Genomic DNA, 17,500 nt, shown 5'->3' on the forward strand with positions numbered 1-17,500 from the left:
GGGATGCTAGGGTTCTGTTCCATCCCAAGGGTTGTTCCATCTGAGCAGAGACTAAATCAGGTCAGGCTGCTGACCACGCACTAACACGCTTTCTTGTCTGCTGCCGTAGATGCGTGGTGGCCCGTGACACGCACTTGGCCGTGAGCGAGCTGACCGGCCTTAAAGCCGGCTGAACAATTGCGGTTTTGCACACCCGATCCCTTGCAAATCCCATCAAATGGTGCTTTTTCTGGTCAGCAGCTCTAAAAGGCAGCCGTTCCCAGCCGCCGGGGACCCGCGAAGAAGGCGCTCTCCAAATTTATCTGCGCCGCGCCTGGTCGGTTTAAGGAGGCGATTTTTGTACTTTACACGTGAATAAGTTACGGTCAAGAAAAGGCCTTCTGACACTAGATGCAAATGTAAATGCTTGTGTGTATGTGTGTGTGTGTGTCATACCTGGAGGGTTCTTGCCAGGCTCATTGTTGCTGGGACTTCCTGACTGCTGGGAGTCTGTAAACCAAAATAAAGAAGGTGGATTAGAATTTGAAAGAGTGTCTGAGGGCGGTTACGTTAGCGGACAGCGCCTTCATTTAACACTGACTTCCACTGCCCTTGTCTGTGTTTGGTCTTACGGCTCCTTACGTCCTTTCGTCTGCTTGTTTTGTTTTTCCTTTTTTCGTTTTTGTTTTTTTTGTTTATAATCTGGAAAAACAAGCCGTATCTAAGGACACAGGGCGCAAGAATTTGCAGCCTAAACCCAATTTGTTTCCGGGGAAATAGCCGGCCCGACGCGAAACATCCCGTCAATTAAATCCACGGCCCTTTTAACAATATACTGTTGAACAGTAACAGTATATTTTAATTAAAGGTATTGTGCCTGCATGCAAATCCTTCTTTGTAAGGGATGACAGTTCGTGGCGTTTTCCCACCCAACCCCCATCCGCACTGGGGAAGAGGCTGCAGGAGCCGAGTCCCGACAGGCCAGGCCAGATGTGTGCAGAGACATGTTTCTCTCCAGAATGGAGGAGCGAAAGAAATAGAAAAGGGGGAGAGACGAGCGAGAGAGAGAGCGAGAGAGAGAGAGAGAGAGAGAGAGAGAGAGAGAGAGAGGAAGAGAGGGCGGGAGAGAGAGATGAGAAGAGGTGAAGGTCAAAAATGTCCTTTTCGAGAAACATAAGTCGAGAGTGTCGTTTTTTTGAGCGAAGTCCCACGCTCGCGTAGAGAGAGAGGGGAAAAAAGGCAAAAAAAAAACCAAAACCCAACACTGCTCTTCCACGGTGTTCCGGGGGTCCTAAAGCCGGAGCATTCCTCACAGTGGGCCGGGAGCAGGAGGAAGGAATGGGAGGAATCCAGGCTGTCGCTGGCCTCCCACCATGCCGCCTGTCCCCCACCCGCATGCTCGGGACGGACGCCGCTACCTTACAGGACCTCGGGGGTTTGGGCTAGCGGGCGCCCACATCTTTTGATCTCTCGCTGACCGGCAGGCACCGAGCTTCGTGCCGCAAACCCTCCGCCGCCCGATCAAACGCTATGATCTTTATCTTCAACTGTGGGTTTTAATTAGATTTGGCCACCGACGGCTGATCCCGGGATCAAAGCCCGCCTCCTCGATGCCCTCGCAAAGGGACGGCACGGCCGGACGGAAGCGCGCGGGGTTCGGACGTCTGGAGCTCTCGGAGCGGGGGCCGGGCCTGGGGGCCGGCGCGTGGTGGAGGAGCCCTGCGTGAAAGAGGAGGACACGGATCGACGCTCCGCCCCGCACGGAACAGAACGCCGCTTTCCTGCCGCCGTAACCTCACGCGAGGAGGGACTTGGGAGAGGGCGACAACAGTGAGATTTTAAAAAATTGGGTGGATTTACCCCCTACCGTTAAACAGTGCCGTGCAAATGGAATGTTCTAGGCTCTGAGTCAACAGAGACAAAGAAAGGAGGGAAGCACCATACATTGAGAGAGAGAGAGAGAGAGAGAGAGAGAGAGAGAGAGAGAGAGAGAGAGAGAGAGAGAGAGAGAGAGAGAGAGGGAGGGAGGGAGAGGTACAACACTAACAGTAAACCTTGTTATAAGGCCTTCAGCACCAAATGCTGCTCAAGGCTTGGGCTACAGCTTGTTGTGTGTTTGTTCATCATCTCCAAGTTGTCTTGGGCACCGAGTTGGAAGGATATTTGAACTAAAAAAAAATAAATAAAATTAATATGTAGCACGGTATGCAAATTGCTAAAGCCTGGTTGGATTACTGGGCACCACCAGGGCCTTTGACAGGGTGGGAGGGGTCCAAGCTGGCATTGTGACAGTGCCAGTTCCTATGCCAACTAACCCCGCCCCCAACCCCCAGATCACCCTTCTCATACCCACTCCATCCATCAGTCTGGCTAAGGACACCTCCTACTGTGCCAGAGAGAGAGAGAGATGGAGAGAGAAAGCGAGAGAGGGAGAGAGGGAGAGAGAGAGAGAGAGAGAGAGAGAGAAGGAGGGGGCGACTTGTATCTATAGGTGCAATGTAGCATAGCAGTGTTTAGTGTGATTAAACTCGAAAATCCCAACAAAAGAGCAGCTGGCTCTGGCTATCAGACGGCCGCGGTCCAGACGCATCCTTCATTGAAGCCAGGGACACACACATCCAGCAGACAAAGACCCGGCAGACAGAAAAACACGCGCAGTTCCGAGCCCGCGTCCGCTGGTGTGCTGGTTTCCAACGCAGGCTCGCGCTACAGCGTGCATCGGATGAGGGGTCAGCTCTGAGCTTCCGCGTAGGTAAAGTCGAGTCTGTGTTTCTGTGAGGGGAGCTGCACATGTGTCTTTAGGGTGGAGCGTCTGGAGAAAGAGAATGATGGTACGCTTTGAAAATAAACGTCTGTATGCCAGACGCAAATAGTTTAGCCAGGGTGGTGCGCGTGTGTGTGTCTGAGAGAGAGAGAGAGTGTTCGTGTGTGTGTGTGAGTGCGCGCATACGTGAGATCGCAACCACACGGAGCCTTCCTAAGCTCCCATCCTGGTACCCACTAACCCAACTGCTTGCTTAAGCGAAATAAAACAGCCCCACAGATCCAAAAAGTGGGCCGAGGTCCTCGCATTTATCTCCAATCCACCTCACCTCACTTCTACTGTCGCGTCTTTCCGGTTCGACTTCAGTTCAGTGCAATTCAAATGAACTCAATTCACTTCATCTTAGCCTACTTCAACTGCAATAAACTGTGCCGCCGTATCGATTCCAAAAACACTAGAAGGACAAAGGAATGGATGAAGCCATTGCACACATGAGCTTAGTGGTGATTTTCGATATCACTATTATGCTATACCTGGGTTGCCAGGTATGAGGATTATACCGATATCGCCTTACAGGTTTAATGTTATCCTTCCTGATTCTATTAGCTGGTCTAGATTTGCGGCAACTTAATGAGCGCTAGCTGGCACCCGAGGCACAGATTTGTCGGCTTAAAACAAAATGAGAAAAACGAAAAAAGAAAAAAAACTTCTCTGAAGCCTAAACTGTCACAAAGGCAAAGGGGAGTTTCCCCGCCTGCCGTGGACGAGTGTGGACATTTGTGATGCTTTCGGGCAGGCAGTGATATTTACATCTATGCTGCTACATTTTAAGATGGGACCAGGGGGGGGGGGGACTCCAAACACTCCGACACCTCCACACCCGCAATGGTTCGCACCGCTTTCATCGGGCAGAAGGTTTGTTTTGTTTTGTTTTGTTTTGTTTTCAGAATGATTGGGTGATGTTTTTAACATCCCTTTAGGAAGGGCAGGGGAAAGTGCCCCAAAGGCTGGGACCGGCATCCAAACCAGGCCTGCCGGGCTATAACTAGGCACCTCCTGAACCCATCGCTCAGCCCAGCCAGGCGACCGTTGCGCAAAACAAACTTTGCGCTGCGTTTTCGCTCGTCTCCGCCCGCTGTCTGGCGTCCCTTCCGTTTTCGACCGCAGACCCGGCCGTCTTCCGTCTTACCGATCTATGCGCGGTCGTGATGGCGGAGAATTGAGGTGGCTCTCCTCTCGCGACATAGTGGCCGGGCGAGTCAGGTACAGAAAGAGTGTGTGTCCCTTGTTTGTTTGTTTGTTTGTTTGTTTGATGTGCCACCGGAAAACGCGGTCCCACTTCCTTGGTGCAGTTCTTCTAATGAAGGGTTGGGGGGGGGGGGGTCTTAGCTATACATCAGGCAGACATGAGTGAGCTCCTACTCCTAGCCTTGGCACGGTGTACATCCACCTCCGTCCACCGCAACCCCCTCCACACACACACACACACACACACACACACACACACACACACACACACACACACACACACACACACACACACACACACACACACACACACACACACAGCCCACCCAGCCTCCTCCTGCTTCGGCTTGGTGCTCCACTGAGAGCTATCGCATACTTCAGCAACCTTTTCTTCGCTGCCTGCGGCCCGGGTCGTCGTATCGCACACAGACGCGCGCCCGCGCATGCCGGGGCCGCTGCGCGGGCGCGCGCGCGCGTGCCGTCGACATTTCAGGAGGAGGAGGCGTCTGGCAGCCATTTTAGGCAGCGAGGAGGACTGCACACGTAGTGCGCTGCTTGCCAGAGACGTCGGGCCTCGGCCAAGAACTCCCCCTTCTCTCTCTCTCCCTCCCTTTCTCCCTTTCTCGCTCTCTCTCTCTCTCTCTCTTTCTTGAGCCAACCACAGAGTGGGAGAACGAAGAGAGAGAGAGAGAGAGCGAGAGAGAGGGAGAAATATCTTCTAACTGCGGGCCGTCCCGGCTGAAATGTTTGGAGCGATACAGCTGCACCAGTGTAAATACTGCCTGTGGCTGAATGACACCCAACGTGTATGTGTGTGTGTGTGTGTGTGTGTGTGTGTGTGTGTATTCAGCCATTGGTGTTTCGGTACTGTGACCTCACGGCACACGGCTGCTGCTTGGACACACAGACCCCCAGATCGGCCCGGGCGGGGCTGCAAGCCACGAGTCTGTATACCTTTCCCTTCTCTGCCATCTGTCACTCCGCTATCTCAGCTATCAGCCCAGATTTACATTCCAATCACTGTCGACATTTTTCCCAATCTTCCTTTGACTCGGTAATTACTCCTCTGTATCTCCCCTCTGATAGATCTCTTGCACACCTCTTATCTCCTGTTTTCTCGTGCTCTCTTCCTCTGGCGCTCGCGCTCTTTCTCGTGCACGCTCGCTCTCTCTCTCTATCATTCTCGCGTCTCAGTCCTGGCCCTTGTTGAGACAACACTGAGCGCTTTATCGGACAAAGCTGTAACCTAAACAGAGATAGACAGAGGAAGGCATCCCGGCGGCTGTGCACAGGGAGAGAGAGAGAGCGTGTGTGTGTGTGTGTGTGTGTGTGTGTGTGTGTGTGTGTGTGAGAGAGAGAGTGTGTGTGTGTGTGTGAGTGTGTGAGAGAGAGAGAGAGAGAGAGAGAGAGAGATGGAGAGAGAGAGAGAGCGCGTCTGTGTGTGTGTGTGTGTGTGTGTGTGTGAGAGAGAGAGAGACAGCAGGGCAGCGAGTGAGTGAGAGTGTGAGTGTGGGTGTGAGATAGAGAGTGTGAAAGAGAGAGAGAGAGTGTGAGAGAGAGATGGAGAGAGAGATGGAGAGAGAGAGAGAGAGCGAGAGAGCGAGAGAGAGAGAGAGCGCGCAAGCACTGTGGCCAAAGGCCCTCCACTGCGTTCTGGGCACCAAGGCTGACCGAGGCCCTTGCGGGGTGTGCGGCAGGCCGTCAGAGCCGATGCCGCGCTAACGGGCATCTGCTCCCCGAGCCGACACAAAGAGAGACTGGCACTCACCCGGCACGCCTCAGACGAACGAGCAGACTGGCAGGCACCGTGGGTGACAGCTACCTAGAACCTCCGTGTCTACATTCCAAACGGATGCTTGGATGCCCCATGTATCCGTTCCCATAACGCGTGGCGCAACACGAGGAACGCCGCCGCAATATCATTTTGGGTCATCAGAAAGGTGACTTTGCTTAGCTGCGTGTTTTGCGGTTATTCCTCATTCATACTTCAGTGGTTCGGGCTCTTTTTTTTGGTTGTTATTTCCCTGGCTGCAAACGACAAACCTGCCAAGAAACGCGCCTTTTCTGCCATTTGCATCAACTAATTGCCCATAACTCACCCGTAAGGTTATGATAGCGGTTACTCTTTTTCTACCGCTGTCTGGGGAATTTGACTTGTCGAGTGTTTTCTGCAGCTAGACACACTGACTGATATTAGGGGATAATGCTGCCGCAGCTGTGCGGCACGCCGTGGATGAACGGGCTTTTCGGTGTCGGTCGAACCGGTTTTTCTCCGAACAGGAGCGGCCTGTGTTTGCGCGGAGTATGATCTACAGGTTAATTGAGGGAATTATTGCACCCTCCGACTGGATGGGAATTCCAGTTTACTGAGAGTCAGGAGTGAGAAAACACTCACGCACGCGCGTGTGCACGTGCACGGGAGAGTCAGAGGGAGCGGAGACGATGAGCTGTAAGAATGCACAGTGACAGAGGACAAGAGCTCGATAAATAAGAGAAGGGGGGAGGGGGAAGAGGATTAAAAAGGCTGTGTGTGTGTGTGTGTGTGTGTGTGTGTGTGTGTGTGTGTGTGTGCAGGCACTTTCCCAGACTTTCTACTCCATAATTCCTCATGAGCCTTTTTAGTTTTCACATGGGTGAAACAAACCTTGCTCTCAGGGCGACCCTATACACTCAGGCAGGCACATGCACACCCACGCTCGCACGCACGCACGCACGCACGCACAGGGACAAGGCTCCCGCGGTATTGATTGGCCCAGTCTGACGCAGCAAACAGCATGCAGTCCCCGTCCCGCGCCTGGCTGTCCTGCCGCAGCGACCCCTCTGGACGCAACACGGCGACAGCGTAAACGCCTTTAACACGGACGCCAGGCAGCCGCCAGCGAGGGGATCCGCGTTATCAGCTCATGACCCGGTCGTTCACGACTCGAAACGGTTCGGGACGGCGCGTGCTGCCGCCCCTCGTCGCGCGGGTGCGAAGTCTGCGTCTGCGTCTGCAGCGCTGGGCTGGGTTTGTGTGACATCTCATCGGGGTATCTCCCCTTCGCAGTGACAGCGTGCCACTTAGATGTGCATTGTTGTTTGATTGGCTGAGTGAGTGGCCCATTTGCATGAGTGTCGTGTAGAGTCATGGGACGGCGGGGGGGGGGGGGGGGGGGGGTGGGGGGGGGGGGCCCGGGACGATCCGTCCGCTGCCGTGGCAGCGGGCCAACAGCCCCTTTGTGGCCGTCTGAGGCCGCGAGGGAGGGAGGGGCGTTGAGAGAGCGAGAGAGAGAGAGACTATAGATTTAATTATGCATGCGCTTTCTCCCCATTCATGGACGTGGGTGCAAAACAGGGTGGGTGGGTGGGGGAGGGTCACGGGAAGGGAAGGGGGGGGGTTGGTGGGGGGCAATGACATTCCGCCGTACAGAGCTCCTGTCTGGAAGAACACTAATGAGGTGACACTCAGCGGCTGGAGCCCAGCCAAAACAGTCCATTAACTCCACACAAGTAGTTAAGAGGACGAGAGTTAGGGAGGGGCTAGACAGGAGGAAGGAGTGAAGGAGAAGTTTGAGGTTGGGGGGGGGGGGGTTAGTTGTGAATGACACAACGGGAGGCCCGCGGGGGTGGGAGGAGCATGGCTGGGAGCGCGTGCGTGCGGGACGGTGGAGCCCCTTACGCTCAGACCCCGAGACAGGCCTTCTAGAGACCACCTCTTTTCTTTCATCTCACACTTTCTGGTGGAGGTGGGTGTGGTGTGGGGGTAATGCGATGTGGTGATGTAGCGAGTCTTTCATGTCCCGCCGCGACGGGGCTCTACAGTAGCGGGACAGAGCCCAACGATTTGCGCAGATTCCATTAGATCCTTCACTAGGCATTATATGACAGCAGAACACACACACACACACACACACACACACACACACACACACACACACACACACACACACACACACACACACCGTTCTAATGTAAAAACACAAACAAATGCCAAATACACGTGAAGGTCATTTTTGTGGATATTGGGAGCCATAACTCACAAACAGACACACGCACAAACAAACACATGCACAGACAATATGCATGCATGGACACACACTGTGAAATGCTGTCTCACCACATAGCTATGTTTGCTCTGTCAGGACACGTTGTCTTAACAGTATCTCCAGCAATGCCCATGCTAAACTTTCCCCACTGAGAGGTTTTCATGCATCCAGAGTGACGCTGCCGCCATCGTTCTGTGTACGAAAAGGTTTTTGAGGTCTGCGCTCCTAGTCAAAAGTGCACAAATGCTAAAGTTTTTTTCAACCCAAGTCTCAAACCAAGGGCCTCTAAAGATGGAAATTCATCCAAAACTATTAAAGGTGTTTTTTAAAAAAACAACAAAAAAAAACCCTCCTGAGCTGGCTTCTGAGGAGGAAAAGATTAAGAGTGTCTCTTATGCAACTAGGTTTCCTTAGGCCACAGGCTGTGAGTGCCAAGCTCAGCGGTGGGCCGGGTTCGCGTCCAGAGAGGGAGAAGGCCAGGAGGCTGGCAGAGCCAGCATGAGGAGGCGGGGCACGCTGGCAGGACGCCGGGGAGGGGGGGGGGGGGGGGGGGGGGGGGGGGGGGGGGGGGGGGGGGGGGGCGGAGCATCCGAGCGTGGCCCCTGTCCAGCCAGGCCCGGGGCTGCGGCTGCCGTTTGCACGCTCGCGTGAAAACCGCTCTCGCTAACCGGGACGCTGATGGTATTGTAGGATCATATAATGCCACATCTGAGGCGAGAACTTGGCCCAGAACAGACAAAGGAACAGAGATTGCACTCATTTAGGCTGCACCGCTGGCACCAGTGGAGAACAAGGTACAGGAGGGGGGAGGGGAGAGGGGGCGGAGTTTAATGTGTCATTACAAACATAAAAACAGACTCCCAACATAGCCAACAGATGTCTGAGCTCTTTTATGGCGCTGCAACTCCGCTAATTTCCAGTGAAAAACACTCGCCCGAGTGAAAATCGATGCTGCAGGTGTCTCGCGTGGTCTCGCGCTGCCACGGCACTCAATTAGCCGCCGAGTGCCTTCGATGTTCAGCCCACTGCCTGTCGCTCATAAAAGCCGCAATTATGGATCGCTGTGTACCACGGCCTGAGCTCCAGCCCATCCCTTGGACTGATGGGGACAAAATGCAAAAGGAAGCGCCCCTTCCAAGCAAAGACTGGTGCCCAAGGCCGGATGACTGTTGTGTGCTTCCAAGAACTTTCCCCTCCTCTGTGACTCTGTCTCCTTTCCTCTCTCCTCGTCCCTTCACTTTATTGACCCAACACCCCCCCCACCCCATCCTGTCCACACCCACTAGTTTCCGCTGTGTTTATATATTTTGTGTGTCTAGAGCCGGAGCACTCCTTACCACTAACGCACAGTAACGTTCCGGCCGAGGCTGGAGCGGCCCGTCACACCAAACGGTGAACGTTTAAATTAAAAAAAAAAGCCTAGAAACTTCAGAAGGGCTTAACCACAGTCTCCACAGACCCGAGGTCTTCTTGGCCGATGCGCCACCAGTAATAGCCGGCTCTAGGTAACGAGCGCGGCATGTCGTCGGGCCCTGCGCGGCCCACGCGGCTTTCCACCCAGGGGGCGTTGGGGTGGCATGTGCTCCACCTCGTACCCGGAACGTTTTAGCGGTCGCGTTGAACTACACCCGGGGGAAAGCCCGGATCTCCATCTCGAAGCTGTGCGCGTGAGCCACGACTTGCACCGCGTGTGCAAGGCATAAGGAAACACTTAAATGCACAAGGAAAATACTCTGGTCTGGTCTGTTGCTGTCTCAAGCCTCCACAGGCCAACACCAGGAGTGTCTTTTCGGGACTTGTGCTCGAAGTTCTGCGAGTTCATTTCAGCAGCGTCGGCTGCTATGGTGAGTGGGATACTGCAGGACCACGAGGCAGGCAGAGGTGGCTCCCGCCAACTGGAGTGGCAGGCAGGCCAGCGGCCCGTGATCGATACGACGGAGGCTCGGAGAGCCCTGCTGTAACCTGCCGCGAGGCCGGAGAGCCGTCCGGATTGGGCGGGCGTGGTCCCGCACTTTGCGTTGTGTTAGTGGCAGGGCCCCTCCTTCCTGGCAGGCGCTCAGAAAGACAAATCAGCCATGTGTTCCGGAGGCGTGCCGGGACAGCCCTGAGCTGCTGGCAGTAACAACATGTGGTTTGGCTCTGGCGCTCAGTTTTATACGGGCAACAGTGAGAGGAGGAACCACTAAATGAATTTCAGATTCTGTTTTTCCAAAACCATAAACAATGTTACACAAAGCCTGGCATTACGCAGATGTGGCAGAATGCTTCTATTTAATAACTGTCTTATGAGAGCTTCTGCATTGTATTTCTAGCGTGATCCACCGGTTCATTCCTTAAAATCAATATTTATTTATTTATGGCATACAGTGCCAATGTTTTGAAATATAGAATTTCAAATATGTAATCTGTATGCAGAGAGGCTTTTAGCACAGTTAGCAATAGAAGGGCTTTTTAGCACTTTACTTCACAGTTTTAAATCCCTTACAATCACAAAAAACTATAATGAGTCTTTGTTTGACAAAAAAAGAAGTTTCACAAAACTACAAACTCCACCGATGAAGGATAAGATGAAATTAGTTCACTGCACAGTGTCTCCTTCGGGTGTGAACGTTTGCATTTTTAGTCTTGCTTTCATTTTGTTTGCTTGTATAAATAACCCGCACTGAGCTTTTCCCAAATAAGTAAAATCCAACACTCGGTACACTTTCGCCCTCGGATGTCTCATACCGAGCCGCCTCGACACAGACGGGAATGAAAGACTTGCCGCGGACTGTGAAGTGCGTGCCTGTCCCGTAATCTTATATCTGGCAGCATAAGGGTTACAGTGGCACCAGCCATTCTCCCGTGTCCCAGGGTGGCCACGGCCGGCACCGAGGGCAGGCCGGGACGGACGACGACGCCGGGCGTTAGGTCGCGCTAGGCGGGCCTTTCTTCGCCTGACCCCCGAACCGACAGTTTTCGATTTCCTGCTATGCACAATGGAAAGCTCGTTGGAGTCTTTAGCGTTTCCGCCCAGTCGGGTGGGCTTTCCACGCAACGCTCCGTCCGTGTGTGCTTCTTCAACCCCCCCTTCCCCTTGGTCTTTCCGGCACTTCCTTTCTTTTCCAGAATCGTCCACTGAGTCCGAGGGGGGGGCGGCGGGGGGGGGGGTCTTTGTGGTCAAACCGCTGGTTACTTACTGCTGATGCTAAGTACAGAGTTGAGTCCAGGCAGGGTGTGGGGCTGAGCGTGTGTTTTTGCGGGGATGCGTGTAGGAAGGTGAGCCGGACGGGCGTCCAGCTCTGCTCCGGAAGGACGGCAAACATTCTTGTTTGTTTCGCGGAACGTGTTTCTCGGTGCGCAACAGGCCGGGCGGCAGGGGGAGACAGGAAGCGGTGGGGGGGTGGGGGGGGGAGAAAGCAAAACAAGGAGACAGGAAAACAAAACCCACTCCTCCATGCTGAACACGGCACCGCTGCCCCCGACAACTGAATCCCTTCCCATTTTGGACCACAGTGCATGAAGCATAGTCCCATCCCCTTCAGAGGGCCAGAACGCTGTTAAACTCTTTTTTTTCCCACAGTCCAGGTATGCTGCCATCTTGTGCATTAATTATTATTACTGCCTGCGGCCATTTTCCGTCGTCTAAGGCAAAGCCATGCTTAACTTTACTGGCTTTGTTTTTGCCTTCTCGGCCCTCGATGGTGCTGCTATAAACGCGGAGACGTTTGATCAACGTACCTGTTTCGTGTTATTAATAAGTGGAAATGTGTAATTACACACCAGCTGTTTGATGCACCGGTTGCCCGGGTACTTGTGCGACTTGTGTATTTGTGCATCTAGATGGAATGTGCATTGCAACGATAGGCCTATTTTCCTGCTTTTGGGGTGGGGGCATAGGGGGAGGGTCTGCATTGTTTCACAGTAACAAGGTAATGGAGCGTATGCCTTTTTGAAGTTGAAAACAATGTGTCCGGTAAAGTCCTAAGAGGGCGGTTTTTTGCACGTTATATTCATGTTAAAATAATTTTTGCACACTCCAACAGGAATTCTAAACTTTGCCCCTTATTAAGACAATACTTAAAAGTTTAAGCTACTGAACTGTAAGTCCCATAGGTCATGGTAGTTTTTAGCTTTGCAGCACGTGGGAAAAGGCTACCTTCCTGTAAGTCTCCAATTAGGACTGCTTTTGCGAATGTAGACTGTAACCAATGTAAGCATCGACATCCCAAAAATGTGTTTTCTCACTAATAAATCTTTTCAGCTTCCCAACATTAAAGGCAGTGCAAAAGCGATACTCCCTGGGTGCCTGCATGGGCCATTCTCCAAATGCTGTAAAACGTTATCTATACTGGAGCTGGACATGTCATTGCATCATGGGAACTGGGGGGGGGGGGGTGGTATCAAAGGGCCACAATTGGATCACGCTCAGTAATCCACACTCTTGGCAACTGTTCACATGTACATACATCCCCAACCCTCCTCCCAGAGAGTAGGACTCTTTTTGACCCCCTTTCCCTACTCGCAGATCGGGAATGTTCCGGAGCGCCGCCTGGAAGTGCGGCCATGGGCCCGCTCCCTGCACCAACACCGGTGGCTGCTGGCCTGGCCGGTTGGCAGAGGCACGTTTACATTTCCCTTTACACCGCTCACCCCCAGCCTCTAACTCCCCCCGCTTGGCAAGGCTTACCTGGAAGCCCCCCAGGCCTTCGTCTGCGAACATTCGCTGCGACAAACCCGCCAGGCCCACACAGGAGCAGGGAAGATGCAGACTCGTGCAGAACAAGTGGGAAGGAGGGTTGTGGGAGGGGTGGGGGTGGGGGGTTTCGGGGGGTGAGAGGTGGGGGGGGGTTCTTCTTTTAAGCTATTCATGCCAAGCACACAAAGAACTGTACACGCAAGGTAGGGCTTTTTTTTATCAATTGAAGGAATTACACAGATCGTATGTCACCATATGGAATTCCTTTTACACATAATGCATTTCCTTCATGGGGTTCTGTGAGAAGCCGTAGAGCATGTCTACCGGGAGTAGTCTTTAGGACAGGGGAAAAAAAACTTCAGCGTGTGTGTGTGTGTGTGTGTGTGTGTGTGTGTGTGTGTGTGTGTGTGTGTGTGTGTGTGTGTGTGTGTGTGTGTTGTACATGCATTGGGCGGGGGGCCTCTGTCAGGGGCAGTCTCAGCACACTGAGCAGAAATATGCCATATGCACTCGTTGAACTGGGGCCTGCACAGTTTTCTCTCAAGGTTACTAGAAAACTCTGTGCTCCTAGCGGCCTAAGCAAACACGGACCATGCCGGGCAGAGTGGAGGCCCGAGCCCTGCTGCCTCTTTCTCGCCTTTTTAGGAGCTAAATAATCCTCTTTCGAGTTTTGCTTTTTTTTTTTAAATGAAGGAAACCTTTCGCCATATCGCCACATCCACTCCCTCCGTCGGAGGCACGGCTGCGCCGGTTGGACTGCACGCCTTTGCCTCGTGTGACAGGGCCGCTTTCCATGCTGACCTTCCTTCCCGGGGCCTGTGCATCCGCAAACCGCCCCCCGCCCCCCAACTCGCCGCACAGCGTGACCCCCCCCCCCCAGGCCCTTTGTCCACACAAAGATAGGAAACGGTCCACAGCCGCCCACTTTCACGCCGGGCCGTGTTTTCGCCGCGGAGGTCGATGCGGCCCGGTCGCATGGCACAGCGTGGGCTAATTGAGTAACACCGTTACCCTGCCGGTGTGCACGCGTCGGGTTACGACGCGGTGTAAACCAAACCTAGACATCTGCAGACAAAAGTTCCTCAGCAAGGTAAACAGATACTATCAGATCAAGATACCCGGATACGAAGATACCATCAATAACCGGGCACAGGCAGTCTGAAAGCGTGTTCCAGTGGCTTTTAAAAAATGTATTAGTTGATGACGATCACTTGAACGAATAAAATAAACAGAAATTAAATAATGAATGGACATCGCTCTTCCGAACCACTACATCTTGGTGACTGGTAGCATTGGCAAGCGAGGCAGAAGGTGTCAGAGTGGGGGAGGGTGGCTGGCTTGTCTCTGTTTCTCTCCAAACCTGGAACGCATCCTTCCAAGAGGATGAAATAAACAAGCAGCTAAATTAATTGGTTACTTTGCACGAGCACACCGTTAGCACCTCGCTTTCCTGTTTAAACTGCGGATTAACCTTCACCTTTGTAAAAATCCCAGCAAAGAGGCTCATCTGGTACTGATATCTAGCATGGGGAGAAGGCTGCACGACAGGGCTGGGAGTGAGGGTGGGTGAGGGTGATGGTCTGGGGCTGGGGGTCTTCTAGCCTTGGCAGCCAAGCATATTTCTCCAGGCTGGGCTATCAAGGCCCCATCCATCATTGCACGGCTGCGCCTCCGGTGCTGATTCTCCAGGCCGTGCAACCACCTGGACCTGGGTGGAGAGAGGGTGGCAGCAGGTTGGGGGCGGGGGAGCCGGCGACCAGCCGGGGTGGGGGTGGGGTTGGGGGCATACAGTTCGAGGCGCCTTATCAGGCGGCGCTTAAAAGGAAGATAAACTGGGTCATAAATGGCATGTGGCAACACAAGCTGGTTCGAGCACAACGAAAAAGCCATGGTAGGTGCACAGAGACAGGACTTCTGGATTAGATGTCACTTGGGGCTGTTGACTCACACTGTTCGATGTCACCAGGGGATCTCCACCCAAGGAGAACCTGCGGCAAACAAACAAAGGCGAACGCTAGCCTCTCGGATTAGCGTTGGTTTGATCAGCATCGCCCGTCAGCCGCTCTTCGGCCAGACCACCTGTTTAACCGTAAGGTCTCGTGTGATTTTCTGGAAAAGGCGATTTAAAAAAACCCCCCAAAAAACAATGAAATGCCTGCATCTGTAAAAGGCGGCCATAATCGCTCTGACTGCCACACAGGCCGATATCCGGCTGTCAGCGTTAACTTATACGGCCCCGTGCAGACCGCGCAGGCTAGGCTTAATGAGAAACCAGCCAAACTTGATAGGACACTGCTGCAAGTAAACAATTTGCCATCACCTTATTTAACCTTGGCAGCGGCATTTCTGCAGAAGAGTTTTGCAGCTCTTAACCCTTGGCACACCGGAGGCAAAGTCCACAGGCTGCCATGCATTTGAATCAGCACTTCGTAAAACGCCAGCTTACGACATGAGCTGGAGTCCAGCAGCGCCGTGGTCATGGGAACGAATCGCTGTAAACGGAAAAAAAAATAAACCGTTTCGAGCCGAAACGCTTTTCCCCTGGACGAGGAAACCAGGTCCCAAGGAGACTCTATACGCTCCACATGCAAAAGGGGACAGAATACTAAAAGAGAAAAAGAAAGAAAGCTCACACAAGTATGTGCAAGAGTATTTTTATTCTGGCGATATTTAGCCTGGGACCGCTTCGCCCGCTGCTGCAAAGCAACACGATTAGCATGCGCGCTACACGCCACGCCGCATGTGCTTGAGATCGGGCTGCATGTGGCCTCCTCGCCCTTCCTCCAGCTTCTGCCTCTGACCACCCACACCTCCATGACCCCCCCCCACCCCCACATCAGCTCTTCGTCATTAAACAAGCTCCGAGTGCGACTTGGGCTAAAGGGCCGCAACGTGGACCAGGCCGACACACCCCTTCCGTCGCCCCCTTGATCTCCGTGGCGATAGCGGCGAGGGCGGGTGGCGGCGTCCCGTTCCGGAGGCGGCCGGGGAGGGCGTGAGCCGGAGGGGGCCGGGGACGCAGAGCGGGACATGAAAGTCCGCCTGCCGGGCTCGGTTTACGCTGGGCCTTATTGGCTTCTACTGTGTGGGAAGGGATAAGCATCAGACACTCCTTATCTCTCTCTCGCCACTCTACGGAGGACGTAAACATTTGTGTAATCGGCTCTCGAGGGCCTGCGATTGTCGGAGGAGGGGGTTGCTGGGGGTGCGGAGTACTAGAGATCTAACACTCCGTCATCCCTGGTTGGTGGAAGCACATAAATCAGTGTGGAAACAAAATGACTTTTTTTCCAAGCAGAGTGGGGAATACCACTGATAATATCGAGAGTAAAGCCAAACACTGCGTATTGTATGTAAGACTTATTATGTATTACCAAAAGCTTATCAAAAAGAGCAAATATCAGAGGCAGCGCCCACACAAACATTCCCAGAGTTATTACTACGATTTCTTTGTTTTTAGGGAAGAAAGGAATACTCCGCCTAAACTTACGACCAAAGGCTTCTGTGATTCCCTTTTCTGCCATGACCTCCGATATCATGACCAAAAAGACTCTGACCGCAAGGCCATCTTCCCCACCTCTTCCCAGACTCACAGGGGGCAGAAAAAGGACTCACTCCAAGTCCCCCACACTAGAGCCAGAGTTTTAATACGGTGTCCAATCCAAACTGATTAAGCATCACAGAGCACAAACAATGCTGGCCCTTAAATCTCTGGGAGCCTCTTTTGGTTGAGGGCGGAAGGGGTGGGGGGGGGGTGGATACGACGGAATGAAAGGCCGCTCTGTTTAGGCTGAGCAGATGACAGGCGTCTGGTCGGGAGATAAGTCTTCTCCGGCGATCTCCCGCCCAGCGCTCCAAAAGGATCCCGCGCGGCCCGCTAGCCCACAAAGGCTCTGGTGGCGGCGTGCAAGGGGCTGTCGGCAGCGAATTTTCAGCCAGTTGCAGACCCGGATGACACCGTGCCCTTTGATAAACCAACCTGCAGCCCCGATCCCTGATTTGAACCGAACGCCGGCTTAAACGTTTTCGACGTGCTCGTCGCCGCGTGCTCCACCAGGCCACGGGGCGCGTCCTGCGCCACGGCCATGCGCCTGACCAGTTCGTCAAAGGACCGGACAGCCGGGGCCAGCAAGTACTCGCCCTCGCGTTGGGCTTCACGGAGCGGGGTAAGCTGGCCCGATACGTCCAACTTGTTGCGTTCCAGGGAAGGAAGCCGGTTTCTGCTCCCCCCTCCGCTGTAAATACCACGACGTACCTTGTTAATTCGTCGTTGCCCAGGCTGAACCAATCGGACGCAGGCGTCGGCTAGAGAGCGGCAGTCATGGAAACGAGGAAGGAAGGGATGTGGCTGAAAGAACGGGGCATTCTTTTACAACTCTTCAACACGGCGGCCAGCGCTGTGCACACGTGCTGGAGGGGATACCTGGTGGATGATAACTTCTGTTACATCCCCGCAAAGCCCCCAACCCCTGCCCTCCTACAAAGGACGCAGAGAGACAAGAAGGACCAGAAAGAGTTAAGTTAAAGAAAGAAAAAGAGTTAAAGCTTTACAGTTGTGTAAGTGGTAAAAGCTTGCAGCTACTTGAGCAGGTGACTCTCACGCCTGGGGCCTGGTATGTAGCCTCATTTCCTGATCAAAAGCACCCACAGGAGAAAAGGCGCTTTCAGGGTTTGAGCGAGTGGGCCAGTGGAGAAGGTTGTGGGGTGGGGAGGGTTAGCACAAGCCACTGTTGGCTTAGCTTCCAATGCCTTACTGAATGTGAGCACCAAGGCACCCACACACACCCAGAGGGGTGAAAGGAGTTT

General features: G+C 53.5%; 1 protein-coding gene across 4 annotated transcripts in view; it reads right to left on the minus strand.

The window, feature by feature from the left end:
* The window catches only part of LOC113577349 (nuclear factor 1 B-type), an 82,957-nt gene that overhangs the window by 29,034 nt on the left and 36,423 nt on the right, over positions 1-17,500 (minus strand). For all 4 annotated transcript variants that reach the window (XM_027009947.2, XM_027009944.2, XM_027009946.2 and 1 more), the window contains exon 3: positions 436-489. In XM_027009947.2, coding sequence (XP_026865748.2) covers positions 436-489 — 54 coding nt within the window. The remainder of the gene's footprint in view (positions 1-435; positions 490-17,500) is intronic.

This window comes from Electrophorus electricus, chromosome 19 (genome assembly GCF_013358815.1).
Source record: "Electrophorus electricus isolate fEleEle1 chromosome 19, fEleEle1.pri, whole genome shotgun sequence".
Taxonomy (NCBI): Eukaryota; Metazoa; Chordata; class Actinopteri; order Gymnotiformes; family Gymnotidae; genus Electrophorus; species Electrophorus electricus.